Here is a 13636-nt window from a genome sequence, read left to right on the forward strand (position 1 = left end):
TTTTGGGATGTCCAAACCATTTTTGTCCTCTACCCCAGGTGGAGGTGATGATTTGAGCTGGAAGATGTTTTTATTTTAATACATAAATAATCTCAGTTTCTGGAGAATATCCATGAATGGAGGGATTATTCATTACCTGACTCCAGAGAGTATTTTTTGTGCAATCCTAAGAGTTAAATAAATATTTAGCTTTATTTTTTTCCTCTTTCCATGAACCAGTGTGCTTTTGTCAGCTTCCCAAGGGTGTGTCACGACAGGTGTGTCACAATACATGAAGGAACTGGGAGGTTTTGTCCATAGTATGGAAAAAAAAGAATTTTTTCTAGTGAAAACTCCTTTTGGATAACTGGTGAACCAGTGCTTGGCCTTGATGAATCCCATGTGTTGCTTAAATGTGGGCTTGCTGTTGTTATAATTTCTGAAATGGAATTACTGTAGGATTTATGTGCATCATGTATAAATGTGCTTGAGTAGGATTTAGGTGTGTTTTTTATGAAAAACAGCTTTTTGAGGAACACAAAGACCCTTTTGGAGTGCAAAACCGCCACCACCCCCTGGAGCCTCTCGGTCTGATTGCCTCCAAACATTATCTCTTCTTTTAGGATTTCCTGATGGAGACATTCATCATGTTCAAGAACCTCATTGGGAAGAACGTCTATCCCTTCGACTGGGTGATCATGAACATGATGCAGAACAAGTGAGTACAGAGGGAGAAGCTCCAGAGCTCCGGGGTTGCCTGGAAACAGCAGCTGCAGCCAGCCTGCCCTGCTTCCTCCTCCTCCTCTGATGCAAAGAATTATTGAAAAATTGGCTCTGGAGGAGCGTTGTAGTGGCCTGCTTTAGGGCTCTTGGAGTCCACCTAAAATTTAGGGTGGTGTCAGTTTGAGAACCTGGATTTTGGAGCCAACTGCAGGTGCAGTAAAATTCTGTCCATATCTTAAAGTAATTCAGTTTATTCTTTGAAGGGTGAATTGCATGTTTTGCATATGACCTCACATTAGGTGTTATATGTCCAGGAATGTTTTCATTGGTGTTACAAGAAGAATTAAGGAAGCTTTTTAATCCAAATTCCATCACACCAGTAATGTGGAGAGAGGCTGAAAATGTTCCCGATGCTCATTTTTTTCCCCAATAATTGCAGTTCTGTCATTATTTAGCATTCCTTTGTGCAGTGTTTTATGCTGGTGACATTTTATTAAGTGTGTCAAATGCTTTTATGTGTACTGAGATGAAAGTATAAGGGAAAAACATTATATTTACCAGTTGCCTGGAGAAATCTCTTCAGCATTTACTGGAAGCTACCATGGCTGTAAAGTTGTCAGCGTTTCCTTATATAAAATCCTGAACCACAGCTCCTGCTCTCCTTATAAAAATGCACCATAACTTTAATCTTGGCTTCTGAAGTCTCCTTAACTCCCTAATAAAATCTGTTCTGAATAAATAGGAGTCAGGAGATTGAGCCATCGTTGGGTTCTTCCTGCTGGTTTGGAATGCTTGGGAAGCACCTGGTGTTTGAAATCAGGAGCACGTTGAGAGCTGATGAGGAATATCTGAACCCCTTTGGATTTATTTCTTTTCTTATTAATCTTGGAAGTGGTTTTGTTTTAGCAGCTCCAAGTGCATTGGGAGCTGTGTTGGAGGTGTTGGGAAACTCTCCCAGCGTGTGTTACCTGTGAACAGGAGAACTCTGGGGTTCCTGAAGTTTGGGAGAGATTGAAACAGGAGTGGGAAGGTTTGTGTTTGGACATTCTTAACGCCTTAACTGGCCTTGCTGAGTGGAGACAGGGCAATTACAGTGTGGTCAGCACTGCAGGGAGTGTTCCTTGTGTCAGCCCAGCACAGGAGGGACAATGAGCTCATGGACAGGATCCAGAGGGGAACACAGAGCTGCTCCAGGGCTGGAGCCCCTCTGGAGCCAGGCTGGGACACCTGGGGGGCTCACCTGGAGAGGAGCAGCTCCAGGGAGAGCTCAGAGCCCTGCCAGGGCCTGAAGGGGCTCCAGGAGAGCTGGAGAGGGACTGGGGACAAGGATGGAGGGACAGGACACAGGGGATGGCTTTAAGCTGAAAGTGGGTGGATTTAGATGGGATTTTGGGATGGAATTGTTCCCTGTGAGGGTGGGCAGCCCTGGCACAGGGTGCCCAGAGCAGCTGGGGCTGCCCCTGGATCCCTGGCAGTGCCCAAGGCCAGGCTGGACACTGGGGCTGGAGCACCTGGGACAGGGGAAGTGTCCCTGCCATGGCAGGGGTGGCACTGGCTGGGATTTGGGATCCCTTCCCACCCAAACAAGTCTGGAATTGTGTTCTCTTCAGATTATTGCCAGGTGATCTCTCAGTGTTCACTCAGGTAGGGATTTCACCTTGGGTTTTATTTGGCACTGGGAAGTTCTGGCCAAACAAGTGAAAGAGCAAAGGTACAAAAAGATCCTTTCCCTGCCAGTGTTTTTTTCCTTAAAGCACAAAGGGATCCTTCCTTCCTTCCTCCAGGCAGTTTCTCATGGAAAATTTGGAGCAATTCAAAGCATGATAGTTCACATTTAGGACAGAGACTTGGAATTTTTATCGTTAAAAATAGTCTTGTCTTTTCCCATGCTGAACATGAAGTCCTGGAGAAGCAGAAATGGGATGTGTTGATGATCTTTGATTCTTCCTGTCCCCTCAGTGTCTGCAGAGTATCTGAGTAGTCTTTAAAGTTAGAAACAAAAAGATTTACCAGCCTTTTTGGTGTTGAAGAGGATCTTCAGATGTCCTAAGGGGGATTGCCCATCCCTAATTCCCTCATTCTTTCATTCCCATTGCACCAGATCCTTTGGAAGTTTTTCTCAGTTGATTTCCCTGCTTTTCATTTTTCCTGTTGGAGTTAATGTGGTTTCCTAGCCCAGAAAGCTGCATTGTAAAATACCTTGTTTTGTCCATCTGCTCCATTTATTTCCACCCTTATAAAGTTTTATTGAAGAAAACCAGATGAAATTTAAGAACAAATTTTGTCTTTTAAAGCTGTGGCATCCCCTCCATAGGAACAACTCTGAATGTGCAATTTTGTGTCATTTCTGAAAGCACCTCCTTGGGCAGTTTCTGTGCCGTCAACCAAATCACGGGAACTAAATTTTAAATGTATCCATAATTTCATTTGTTTCCTTCATGGAATGTATCTGCTAGTGTGAAACAATGGGAAAAGGAATAAAAATAGCTGGAAAATCAAGCTCTAATTCCTCTTTGAGATCAGTCCTTTAGGAGGTTTCTCCTAAAGCTCCTCTCCATGCAGGGTTTTGCTTCCAAATTAAAATACTCTGGATTAAGCAGTGGCTTCAAATGTTCTGGATGAGATAAAGTTACAGCCATGGGGGAAGAGGGGAAATGGAGAAATAAATGTGAACAACTGGATTACAGGAAATATTTGCAAATATAAGTTTAGTTCAAATTTAGTATTCTACTTTTTGACCTTCACCAGTGGGATAAATATATATATATATATATATATATATATATATATATATATATATATATATATATATATAAATTCTGCACACACTTTAATAGTGACAGAAATTATTCTGAAACTTTGCCTGCCTGTTTTTGGTCCAGTACATGAAAACATCAGGGTCCTCTCTCCTTTCTACCTCCCAGTTTTGCTGTACCAGGCTCAGGATCACATCCCAAGTTCAGGATCACATCCCATGCCTTTGTTCCAACACCTCAGGGAGCCACACTGTGTTCCCACCTTTTATGCCAAAATGAACACAAGAAATCTTGATATCTAACAAGAGAAGTCTTCCCTTTTTTTGTAAAATACTTTATTTGCTGACTTGTTTGATGTATTAAAATTCTCATTTTAGCAAAGCAGTTTGTTGATTCAGAGCCCAAGGTGTTGGTGTTACCAATTTGATGGAATTGCCACCAGTGTGTCCAATGTCATTGGTTTGCAGGTGGCTAATCAGCATTTTGGGTAAAAGAAGAGACTGTTCAAACTGATGCAGTGGCTTTTCCTTTCACTTTCAAATTTTGGTCCAGATCAGCCCCTGGTTTACTGTAAACAGCAATATCCAAGGAGAGGAGATGGAAAAAACTACTGAGGGATGAGAGAGATGGATAAGGGACCATTAAATACACTTTTGAAATGGTTCCTTGTGTGTCATAATTCCTTTTAGGATACTTGTCCACCTTAAAATTCCAGCTGTTGTAGGGTTTGTCTGTGCCCACATTTTCAGGAAATTCAAACCATAATATCTGTACTTAACAGTTTTAAGCAGTCAGGGAGTTTTCCTGTGCTTCTGGCTAGGGCTGGGAAGTGCTTTGGAGGCAGCTTCTTCATTCCAGGCATCTCCAGGAAAACATATACAAGGAGTTGGAACTATAAAAGCAGTTACAGAAAAAGGCAGAGATTTTGTGATTTTGTCTTGTTTCCATTTCCCCCATCGAAAGCATGTTTCAAAATGATTCCGAAATGTTTTAGAAATTGTTGTTAACTTTTGTCAGAAGCTGACAAGCTAAACTTAGGTTCCTCCTAAACACATAACTCAGAACATGAAAGCAATTCCTCCCTACGGTTCCGTAAATGAAAATAATTTAGTCTTTGGTCTTACTTTTGGCATTTGAGACAATTCAGTTCCTTTGGTAAGACCTTATGATATATTAATTTGTAGCTGCTACTTTCATCTGCAGCTGTGCCAGTGGAAGCTGAGTTGCCTATGAGAAAGGAATTTGATGTTTGCTGTTCTATTTTTTGTTCCTAATGTCCACATTTACATAAAATACCTGTTTGTTTTGCCTTTTGAAGTCAGAGAGAAAGGGACGAGATGCTCTCAGTGAAAATGAGGTTTCTTGTCTCTGTTGTTTTGGGTTTTTTTTCCAGAGGAAATAGAGCTGGCCTGGGGAGGGAATCTTGAGGGTGTTACCTGTTGTGTCAGGGAGGGTTAGGTTGGATAGAAGGAGAAGATTCATCCCAAAGGATGAATGGGCACTGGAAAACCTCCTCAGGGAATTGTCACAGCCCCAAACTCTGCTCAGCAGCAACAGAAATATTCCTGTATTCTGCCCCCTGTTCCCAGCACAAATCCAAACCACCACCCCACACCTTCAATGAAGAAAATGCCCTCAACCCCACCCAAACCCAGCCCAGCAGCCCAGAATTCAATGAATTTTCTGTGAAAAGCCAAAGAAAAGCCTTACAAAGAGGAGGACAAAGGACAGGGGAGCCGCTCTGGATAAACATGTCCTGGAATGTTTATTTTTGGAGCTTCCAGGGAAATGTAGGCAGTTGTGCTGCCTGGTTGTCATAGCAGTACCTGTCAGATCCGTGCTGTGCTCTCAGAATTACCTGCAGTGATGTTTGTGACCATCCATCAGCAGTGGGCAAACCCTGACGTGCGTCAGGAACCGCAGCAACTTCTGCGCAGCTCGGGACCTTCACGAGCAGCCCCTGAGTTTATCCTTCCTGACAAGTCACCCAAAGCCACACTGAAATCTGGGTTTAGCTTATGGAAATTTGGCTTAATGGCGATACTGTGCTGGGTTCGAGGCAGGCTTGTGGAAACAAAAGCAGGATGGTTTTAATAAATGTATGAAAATAGGCTCTTTGCACTTACATAATTGACCAGTCAAGTCACATCCATCACTTGAGTGCAAGTGCAAGAGCTCTGATTTAAAATCCATCCCGTGCTCCTGCTGGATGAGGGGTAGTTTTCATAACAGGGGAAAAGAGGCCAGAAGGATGGCAAAGATTCTGGATTGCAAACTGCAGGAAAAGCAGGGCACCCCAGTTTGACAGCCTATCAGGTGTTATTAAATCTTTGGGATTGGGGTGGAGGGAGCAGAAAAAAATCTTTAAAATCATCATTTCGTTTCCCAAATCCCTTCGTGGGTTCAAGCCCGTGTTAATTCCATGTTCAAAGACATTATTCATGGCCTTAAAATGCTCCAGGGGGGATTTAGATTGGAGATTAAGGAAAAGTCTTTCATGGAAGGGGTTGTCAAGCACTCCTCAGGGAAATGGTGGAGTCCCCATCCCTGGAAGTGTTCCAAAAACATCTGGAACAAGGTGGGTTGAGGGTAGGACTCAATGACTTTAAAGGTTTTTTACCAAATTTAACCACTCAATTTTATGATTAGTGGATGTTAGTTGAAAATCTAAGTTTATAACTGGGGCCTTGATCACTTAAATATTTCCTCAGTCTGTGTTTTAGTGGAATAGGGTAACTGGTTTACATTTCCAAATTGCAGTTGGGATGAAGGAAGTGTTTGAAATTCAATTATGTTTTAGAAGGCCAAAGGATGCATTGTTTCAAGAAGAGTGTGAACAGTACAAAAAGCTTGGATTAGAAGGAATTGCTGCTACTTTTCCTGACTATTAATGCACTTCCTACAGGACTCTGTGCTTACTTAGAAAGTTTAAGAGTCCAGACATGCAGCTTGAACAATCGAATAATTTAATTCAGGGCTGGAATGCAATAAGACTTCAAATGGGAGCAATTTTGTTTTTCTTCAGTGATGAATATTTCTCTGTATAGAAAAACCTCCCACTATCTCCCATGTATAGACTGAAGATAACAATTTTCAAAGCTTGGAACTTCCTTAGGAACCAGCTCTCAAAATTAACTCGTGTGCCCCAAAGTTTGCTCTTCATCTGGGAATAAAAGACACAAATGTGCATTGATAAATCATCTAAAATTTCTGTAGATGGAGGGATTTTTTTTGCTGTCCATAAAACCTCGTTGCATAATGTACTGACCTTTTCAGGAAAGACCTTGCAGGATTTTTGCTTTAGCATTGTACCTGTCAAATTAACTGCACCTGGGAGGAAAATGAATATACTTGACTGTGTTTGAAATAACAGGGTATTTTCTTCAAAGAGCTGAGATTCCTTGAAGGAATATTCTTTAGCAGGTACTCTTTTCCCTTGATGGTTTCCACCCCATAGCAGGTGGTTTTCTGCCAGCCTTTGGAGTTAGAGATGTCCCTGGCACTGGTGGAATATTGACAATGGTGTGGTTGTGAGAGCTGATGAGCAGTTGGGGCAGCCCACTGGATTTCATAATCTGGTTTTCTCCTTACAGTCTGTGATCATTTGTGATGGAAAAGCCATGGAAGGAGAGCAGGGTTAGATGGGATATTGCGAAGGAATTGTTCCCTGTGAGGGTGGGGAGGGGCTGGGATGGAATTCCCAGAGCAGCTGTGGCTGCCCCTGGATCCCTGGCAGTGCCCAAGGCCAGGCTGGACACTGGGGCTGGAGCACCTGGGACAGGGGAAGGTGTCCCTGCCATGGCAGGGTGGGAATGGGATAGGATTTAAAGTCTTTCCAACCCAAACCATGCTGGGATTCTGAGGAGCACCTGGTGAAGCTGCCAGTGTTGAAATGTAGGTGTGAGGTGTCCCACCCCTCCCAAATCCATCTGCTACTTTTTTGAGTACTCCTTCCATTTATTTGGGTCATGATTAATCCCTCCAGGAGTCTAGAGTTGGAATAATGATTTCCAGCACTGAAATAACTATCTTGTTGATCATAATTGTATCATCCTAGTTACGTTTTTTGTGTCTTTGGAGCCATTTTGGGTTTTTGGGAAGGTTTCCTATAGCAAGGTGAGCTTGGGCTGGTGACCATGTCCAGCATCCACTGTGATGCTGCTGTTTTCTGGATTCTATTATTGTGCTTCCCTTGACAAAGACATTTTCCTGTCCTTAAAGGAGGATAGGATTTGTTGTTCTGCCAGGAATGGAGATCTCGGAGTCACGGCAGCTCTGTACAGCCAGGAGAAGGCTGTTGCAGGTCTCCTTCATCCTAAAGCACAACTTGCTTTTAATTTGTCTTCCAAAATACCACTGTGGAGCATGAGCTCCACCTTCATTGCTCAGCAGCAACCCTGTGACACTTCAGCTTTGATTTGCTGCAAGAAAATTCCAGTGACTTGGAAGCAAAGAACTGTGTGTTAGGGAACAGCTCTTCCTGCACGAGGAAGAAACACAGAGGGATAAAATGATCCCAACTGCTGCTGTTCTTGAGCTCAAGGGGAAAAAGGTGAATGAAGAGGTTTTTAGAGATTTTTTTTTCATCTTCTGTTAAAAGAAGGAATTTTTGCTGGTTTTGGCACCTTGCAAAGTTTAGGTAGCAAGGCAGTGCTGAGGTTTAGACCTGGAAAATTCCTGAGTGTGAGCTGGTTGTCCTCCTTGGACTGGGGACAAATTCAATCCCTTCAAAACCTTTTGAATGCTCCGTGTGTCTTATAAAATTGGGGAACGTCAAGGGATCCATGGGTTTATCCTAGAATTGTTAAGGCTGGGGAAGAGTTCAGAGTGCAGCATCAACCCAGCAGCACCACCTCATCCCCAAATGATACATCCTCACAGTTCTTGAACATTTCCAGGAATGGTGTCTCCACCACTGCCCTGCTGGACAACCCTTTCCATGAAGAAATCTTCTCTAATACCCAGCCTAAACCTGAGGCCATTTCCTCTCATCCTGTCACTATTATTTAGAATAATCTTTAATCCGGGGGACATCCCATGTTACTGCTGGGGGTTTTCCAGAGAGGATATTCCACAGGGAATCACAGGTAGGAGTGCCTACACCTGCTGATTGTCCCCCTGGTGTATTTTACCTGCTCTAAAGTCATGAGCAGTTGAGAGGCACCTCCCAGTCTGTCATTTCCTAGACTGGCTCAGAAATGGGGTATTTTAAGGAAAAATAAGGCTCAGGATCTTCACACAGCCAAGTGAAAGAGGCAGAGTGGCTCAGCTGTTACACTAAGAGCAAGAGAATGTTGAAAATGGCTTTTTATTCCTTACTTTTTGGAACCATCACCCACAGGATGCTGTGGATGTCTGATTTCCTTTGTTTTTAACAAGATCCTTTGAGAGCCAACTCATTTGTTTGGCTAGTTGCCCTCTTTTCTTTTTTCCCAACTTGCATCTTGACAGTGTTGAGAACTGCTGGGTTTAACACATTGTTTTGAAAGAAAGCTGTGAGAGGTTATTAGCCTGTGTGTTGTGGTAATTCTCTGCTGAGAGCTGATTGAGACCTGAAGAAGCCTTGCCAAAGTAATTTCAAATGGAACACAATGATTCCAATATTATTTTCCCTTCTGGAATCTAAACCTGGGTTGACATTAAGATACTTTGGGATGATTGTACTCAGAAGCCTTTTAGCAGCCAATACCTTTATCAGTTTGGGTTTTATGATTTTTTTATCAAATTAAACAAGAAGAATTCAATATATTGTGCCGTAAATGGTGGATAATAATGTTGTTACATGTTTTTGGTTTTTTTTTTGCTCTAATTACTTCAGGAGTAGCAGAAACCCTTGGCATATTATGTTTCCTCAGACACATCCTTGGTGTAAACCTTCCTTTAATTTAAAGTTTTCTTACAATTTCCTAATTACAACTGAAAAAACCCTTAACTGTCATTTTAAATTTTGCATTTTATCTTGTGATTCTAATGTTCTTTTCCCCACTGCTGCCTGAACCCACTCCAGAGGCCCTGGTGTGTAGATACTCAAAGTTTAGCTCTCTCTGAGATGAGCTCATGAACATTTGAATCCACATTATTGTACCAGTGTGGGTGTTTGGGATGAAGCTGCATCCAAGTATTTGATTTCTCATTTCATGGAGCTTTGGGGACTTTTCCAGCTTTATTCTGCTTGTCCTGGCTCCTCACAGCCAATTTTGGTGCCTGCAGCACCACATTCCATAGGACCACGCAGAGGAAATTTGCTCCAGGTTCCCACAGGAAAAATGATCCCTGTGACCAAAACCAAGATTGAGAAGTGATGATGGTGCCCTTTGGTGGCGGGAATGCAAAGACCATGGAGCATCCTGGTGGCACCTGGGGACACGGGTCAGTGGTGGCTTTGGAATGCCAGGTGGGACTGATGATCTTAGAGAGCTTTTCCAACCTAAATAATCCCATGATTCTGTGATGGAAGGGAAAAGCACCCAAACCCAGCCAAACGTTGCAGTTATTAATTGGAATTCTGGTGCCCTGAGTGCTCATTTTGTGCACACTGAACCCCCCAGGAAGGGTGTCCACGTCACAGCCCCAAATATGAACGTTCTGGGGTGTTTTTAGCACAGGATGTAAGGCATGACCACGATGTGGGAACTTGGTGCTTATAAAAGCAGCAGAGTGAAGGAGCTAATTAAATAAAGCTGAAGGTGTTAAATCCCAAAGCAGGGCTCCATTTTTACCAAGTCAAAGCTAACACCACGTGATGTTTATTTTTAACAGGGAAGGTGTAGCAACTTTCACTTTGAATCATTCTTTTCCCACATCAGCATCATTTCAGTTACTACCATTGCCATTTAAAAATACCAGGGATGGGCTGCTTTTTCACACTTGGGGTTTATTCATATTTTCCAGTATTGTAAAAAACCCCAATATTTCAGTCTTGAAAAGTAACAAAAACCAGTTGTTTAGATATTATTTTCAGGCTTAAAAGCATTTTTGGCTGTTGTCTGGAATTCAGATTTCTGTAGTGAGCTTTGCACTGAAATTCTGTGGGTTTGACCATCAATAAGTGACTTTGGGATTTTCAGCACTTAGAGCAGCTGGACTAAACAGAGATATTGTACATATATAAAATAGTACTTTGCTCTTAATGTATTATTTTTTTAATGATTCATAAGAATAGTGTCCAACCCAGTTATTAATTTAATACAATTTGGGTGAAATATGCCTAAAACCCTGCTTGCTCTTACCTTGCCAACACATTCCTTTTCTGAATTTTCATCTTTTTCAATGACTGACAATGGTGCAGCATTTTGGCTTCTGAGAGCAGCAGCCTCAATGCTTAAAAAGCCAGCAAGGCCTTTTCTGGGGTTATTAAATTTTAGGATCAGAAATATTTCATGAACATATTCTAGAAAACAAGCTTTTACAGTCAGAGTATGAGAAAGCACAGCCACTATAGGAAGAACTGGAGGTTTTTTTTAAAAAAGAAGAAAATTATTCATGCTCTGACATAACAGATGGGTGATTGTAGGGCAGGAAGAGTTTAAAACATATTTAGAGAGAAAAGAGGTGTCAGATCATTGGCTATCACCAGTTTGAAGGTTTATATCACTGAATATAAGCTCTGAAAAGTCATCTTCTCTCTCTCTCAGTGCATTGCAGGCAGAGCTTGAGTTCAGCCGTTCTTGATGGATGTTTCTCCTTTTCCATCAGAAGTGTTACAGGAAAGCTGGCACTTGCAGGGAGTAAAACAGAGATATTTCTAGCTCTTGGGATGAACAGGCTGAAGTGAGAAGGTAAATTCATGATTTTTTAACATTAACCAAAATGAGAGCATCTTTAGGAGGTGGGTGATGGGTATTGATTATCAGTTGTGTTAGGAAATATCCATCCTGAGGCACACACTGTGCTTTGAGTGGCTGAACTTTAAACTCCCAGCATGTTTTTCATTTGGGATGTTCAAAGCAATAACATGAAAGATATTAAAAGCAAACCTTTTCCTTCTTTAAATTCCTTGTACATAAACATTCACCAAAGGCTTGTTGAGCTGCAAAGGGAATTTACTGTCAGTGTGTTCAGGGATCTGCTTGGATTTGCTCTTCCTGGGACAGGAGCTTTACTCTCCCAGCTTTTTCCATTTTTTTTTTGGTCCTGGATGTGTGGGAAGGGCTTTCCTCTGCACCTTCCATCTTCCCCTGAGCCTGCTCATGTTCCCAGCCGGCATCCAGAGCATCCAGGCACTCTGGAAATGCCTTTGCTGTTCCTGCTCTGACCTTCCCCACCCCTGCCTGGCTTCAGCTTCCCTAAGCCCTCGCCTGGAGACTGGGGAGAGCTCCCACCTGCCCTTTGTGGGAGTTGTTTGCTGCTTGCCAGCAACTTCAGGAAAAGGAAAAAATAATAATGTATGGTTGCTCAGAAGGTGTGAAAACTGTCAGTTCTCAGGTCACTGTGGTTATCAGTGGCTTGAGAAGTTTCCCTCTCTCTGAAAGTGGCTTCAGAAAGAAGCTGAAAAGAGCTGAAGTGGAGTACCTGATCCCTGATCCCATCTCTGCTCCAATTCCCTTTGGAGCTCCAGGGTGACAGAGCCACCTCTCCATAATCCATAGCACTCCTATCCTGGCTCAGTTTGAGAAATTTTGGGTGGTTTAATTTGCTTGGGCAGCTCTGTGCTGCCCCAGGTGTCCCCTGAGCCAGCCCTAAAGCTCTGCCTGGTGGAGACTTGGTGGGAATGCACAGGGCAGGAGGAATCTTCTGGAGCAGGAACACTGAAACCCATCACATCACGGGGTGAGTCAGCTTATCCTCACAAACTCTGGGAATTGAGTCCACCAGATGGGCTCCTGCAGAGTCCTCCTTCGCAGGGATGGATGGATGGATGGATGGATGGATGGATGGATGGATGGATGGATGGATATATGGATGGATGGATATGGATGGATGGAGATGGATGGATGGATGGATGGATATGGATGGATGGATGGATGGATGGATGGATGGATGGATGGATGGATGGATGGATGGATGGATGGATGGATGGATGGATATATGGATGGATGGATATGGATGGATGGAGATGGATGGATGGATGGATGGATGGATGGATGGATGGATGGATGGATGGATGGATGGATGGATATATGGATGGATGGATATGGATGGATGGAGATGGATGGATGGATGGATGGATGGATGGATGGATGGATGGATGGATGGATGGATGGATGGATGAACGAACTGCAGAGGAAGCAGGGAAGGCTTCAGTTGTATCTCCCCTACCCTCCAGTTTTTAATTTAATTTCTTCTTTTCTCATCTTCCATGTGAAAATGTATTTTGTTTCCTGTCAGTCAGAGGAACAGTGATTCTTTGTTAACAAAAAAAATCACCTTTGCGACATTCTGTGTTTCTTAATGCTGGAATTTTCCTTCTGAGGGCTCAGGCACGCCCTGGGTTTGTTCCTGTCTGTGTTTGACTGTTAAAATGTAATTGCTTTGTATGATTTGTCTGTAGCTGGCCTGGTCACATCTGCACTATGTGAGGTGTAACAGAAGTACTCAAAAAAAGATGCAGGAGAATATAATGATGATTTTCCGACAGTTTCCTGATAAAAAATGTACAAACAGAAACATTTCTGGGATGAATTTCAGTTGTGTGTCTGCGTCAGTGAGGTTTTTAAGGGAGGTGTGATACTAGGATGGTTTTGTGAGGATTCACTCTCCTTCCCACACTTCTTGTCTCATGTTCTTCCTTCTGGACTGTTTTGCATCTTCTCATGCAGAAACCATGTTTCATTTTTAAAAATCAAAATGAAATTGCCAACTGTCAAAGCCAAACATATTTTCTGTAAGTTCCTCTTGAACACGGACTAACTTTTTATTTGTCAGACTATTTTTGACAACGTGCTCCTTCCACAGCCACTTCAGTTGTGTTTCCTCGAGAAAAATGAGGACAAAGTTTTTCTTAAGGAAAAATATTTCCATCTTTGAGATATGAATCACAGTTATTACCTTCTATTTGGTGTCATGTTGAGCTGTACTTTCCTGTTTTGGTGCAGCACTTTTTAGACTTAGCAATGTGCATTCAGCACTTGCCAGTGTTTGTATTCCTGAAAATAATGTTTCTTAGCCAGAGTTCCAGAGTTTTCTGTTCTTCATAAACCTGTAATTGTCAGTGTTTTTAACAGAATTTAAGGATTTTA

The 13636-nt window shown here is 42.5% G+C and overlaps 1 protein-coding gene across 2 annotated transcripts in view; it reads left to right on the forward strand.

The window, feature by feature from the left end:
- Positions 1-13636, forward strand: part of DOCK1 (dedicator of cytokinesis 1) — a 265941-nt gene that overhangs the window by 151951 nt on the left and 100354 nt on the right. For both annotated transcript variants that reach the window (XM_064431580.1, XM_064431581.1), the window contains exon 29: positions 603-697. In XM_064431580.1, the coding sequence (XP_064287650.1) occupies positions 603-697 (95 nt within the window). The remainder of the gene's footprint in view (positions 1-602; positions 698-13636) is intronic.

This window comes from Passer domesticus, chromosome 8 (assembly GCF_036417665.1).
Source record: "Passer domesticus isolate bPasDom1 chromosome 8, bPasDom1.hap1, whole genome shotgun sequence".
Taxonomy (NCBI): domain Eukaryota; kingdom Metazoa; phylum Chordata; class Aves; order Passeriformes; family Passeridae; genus Passer; species Passer domesticus.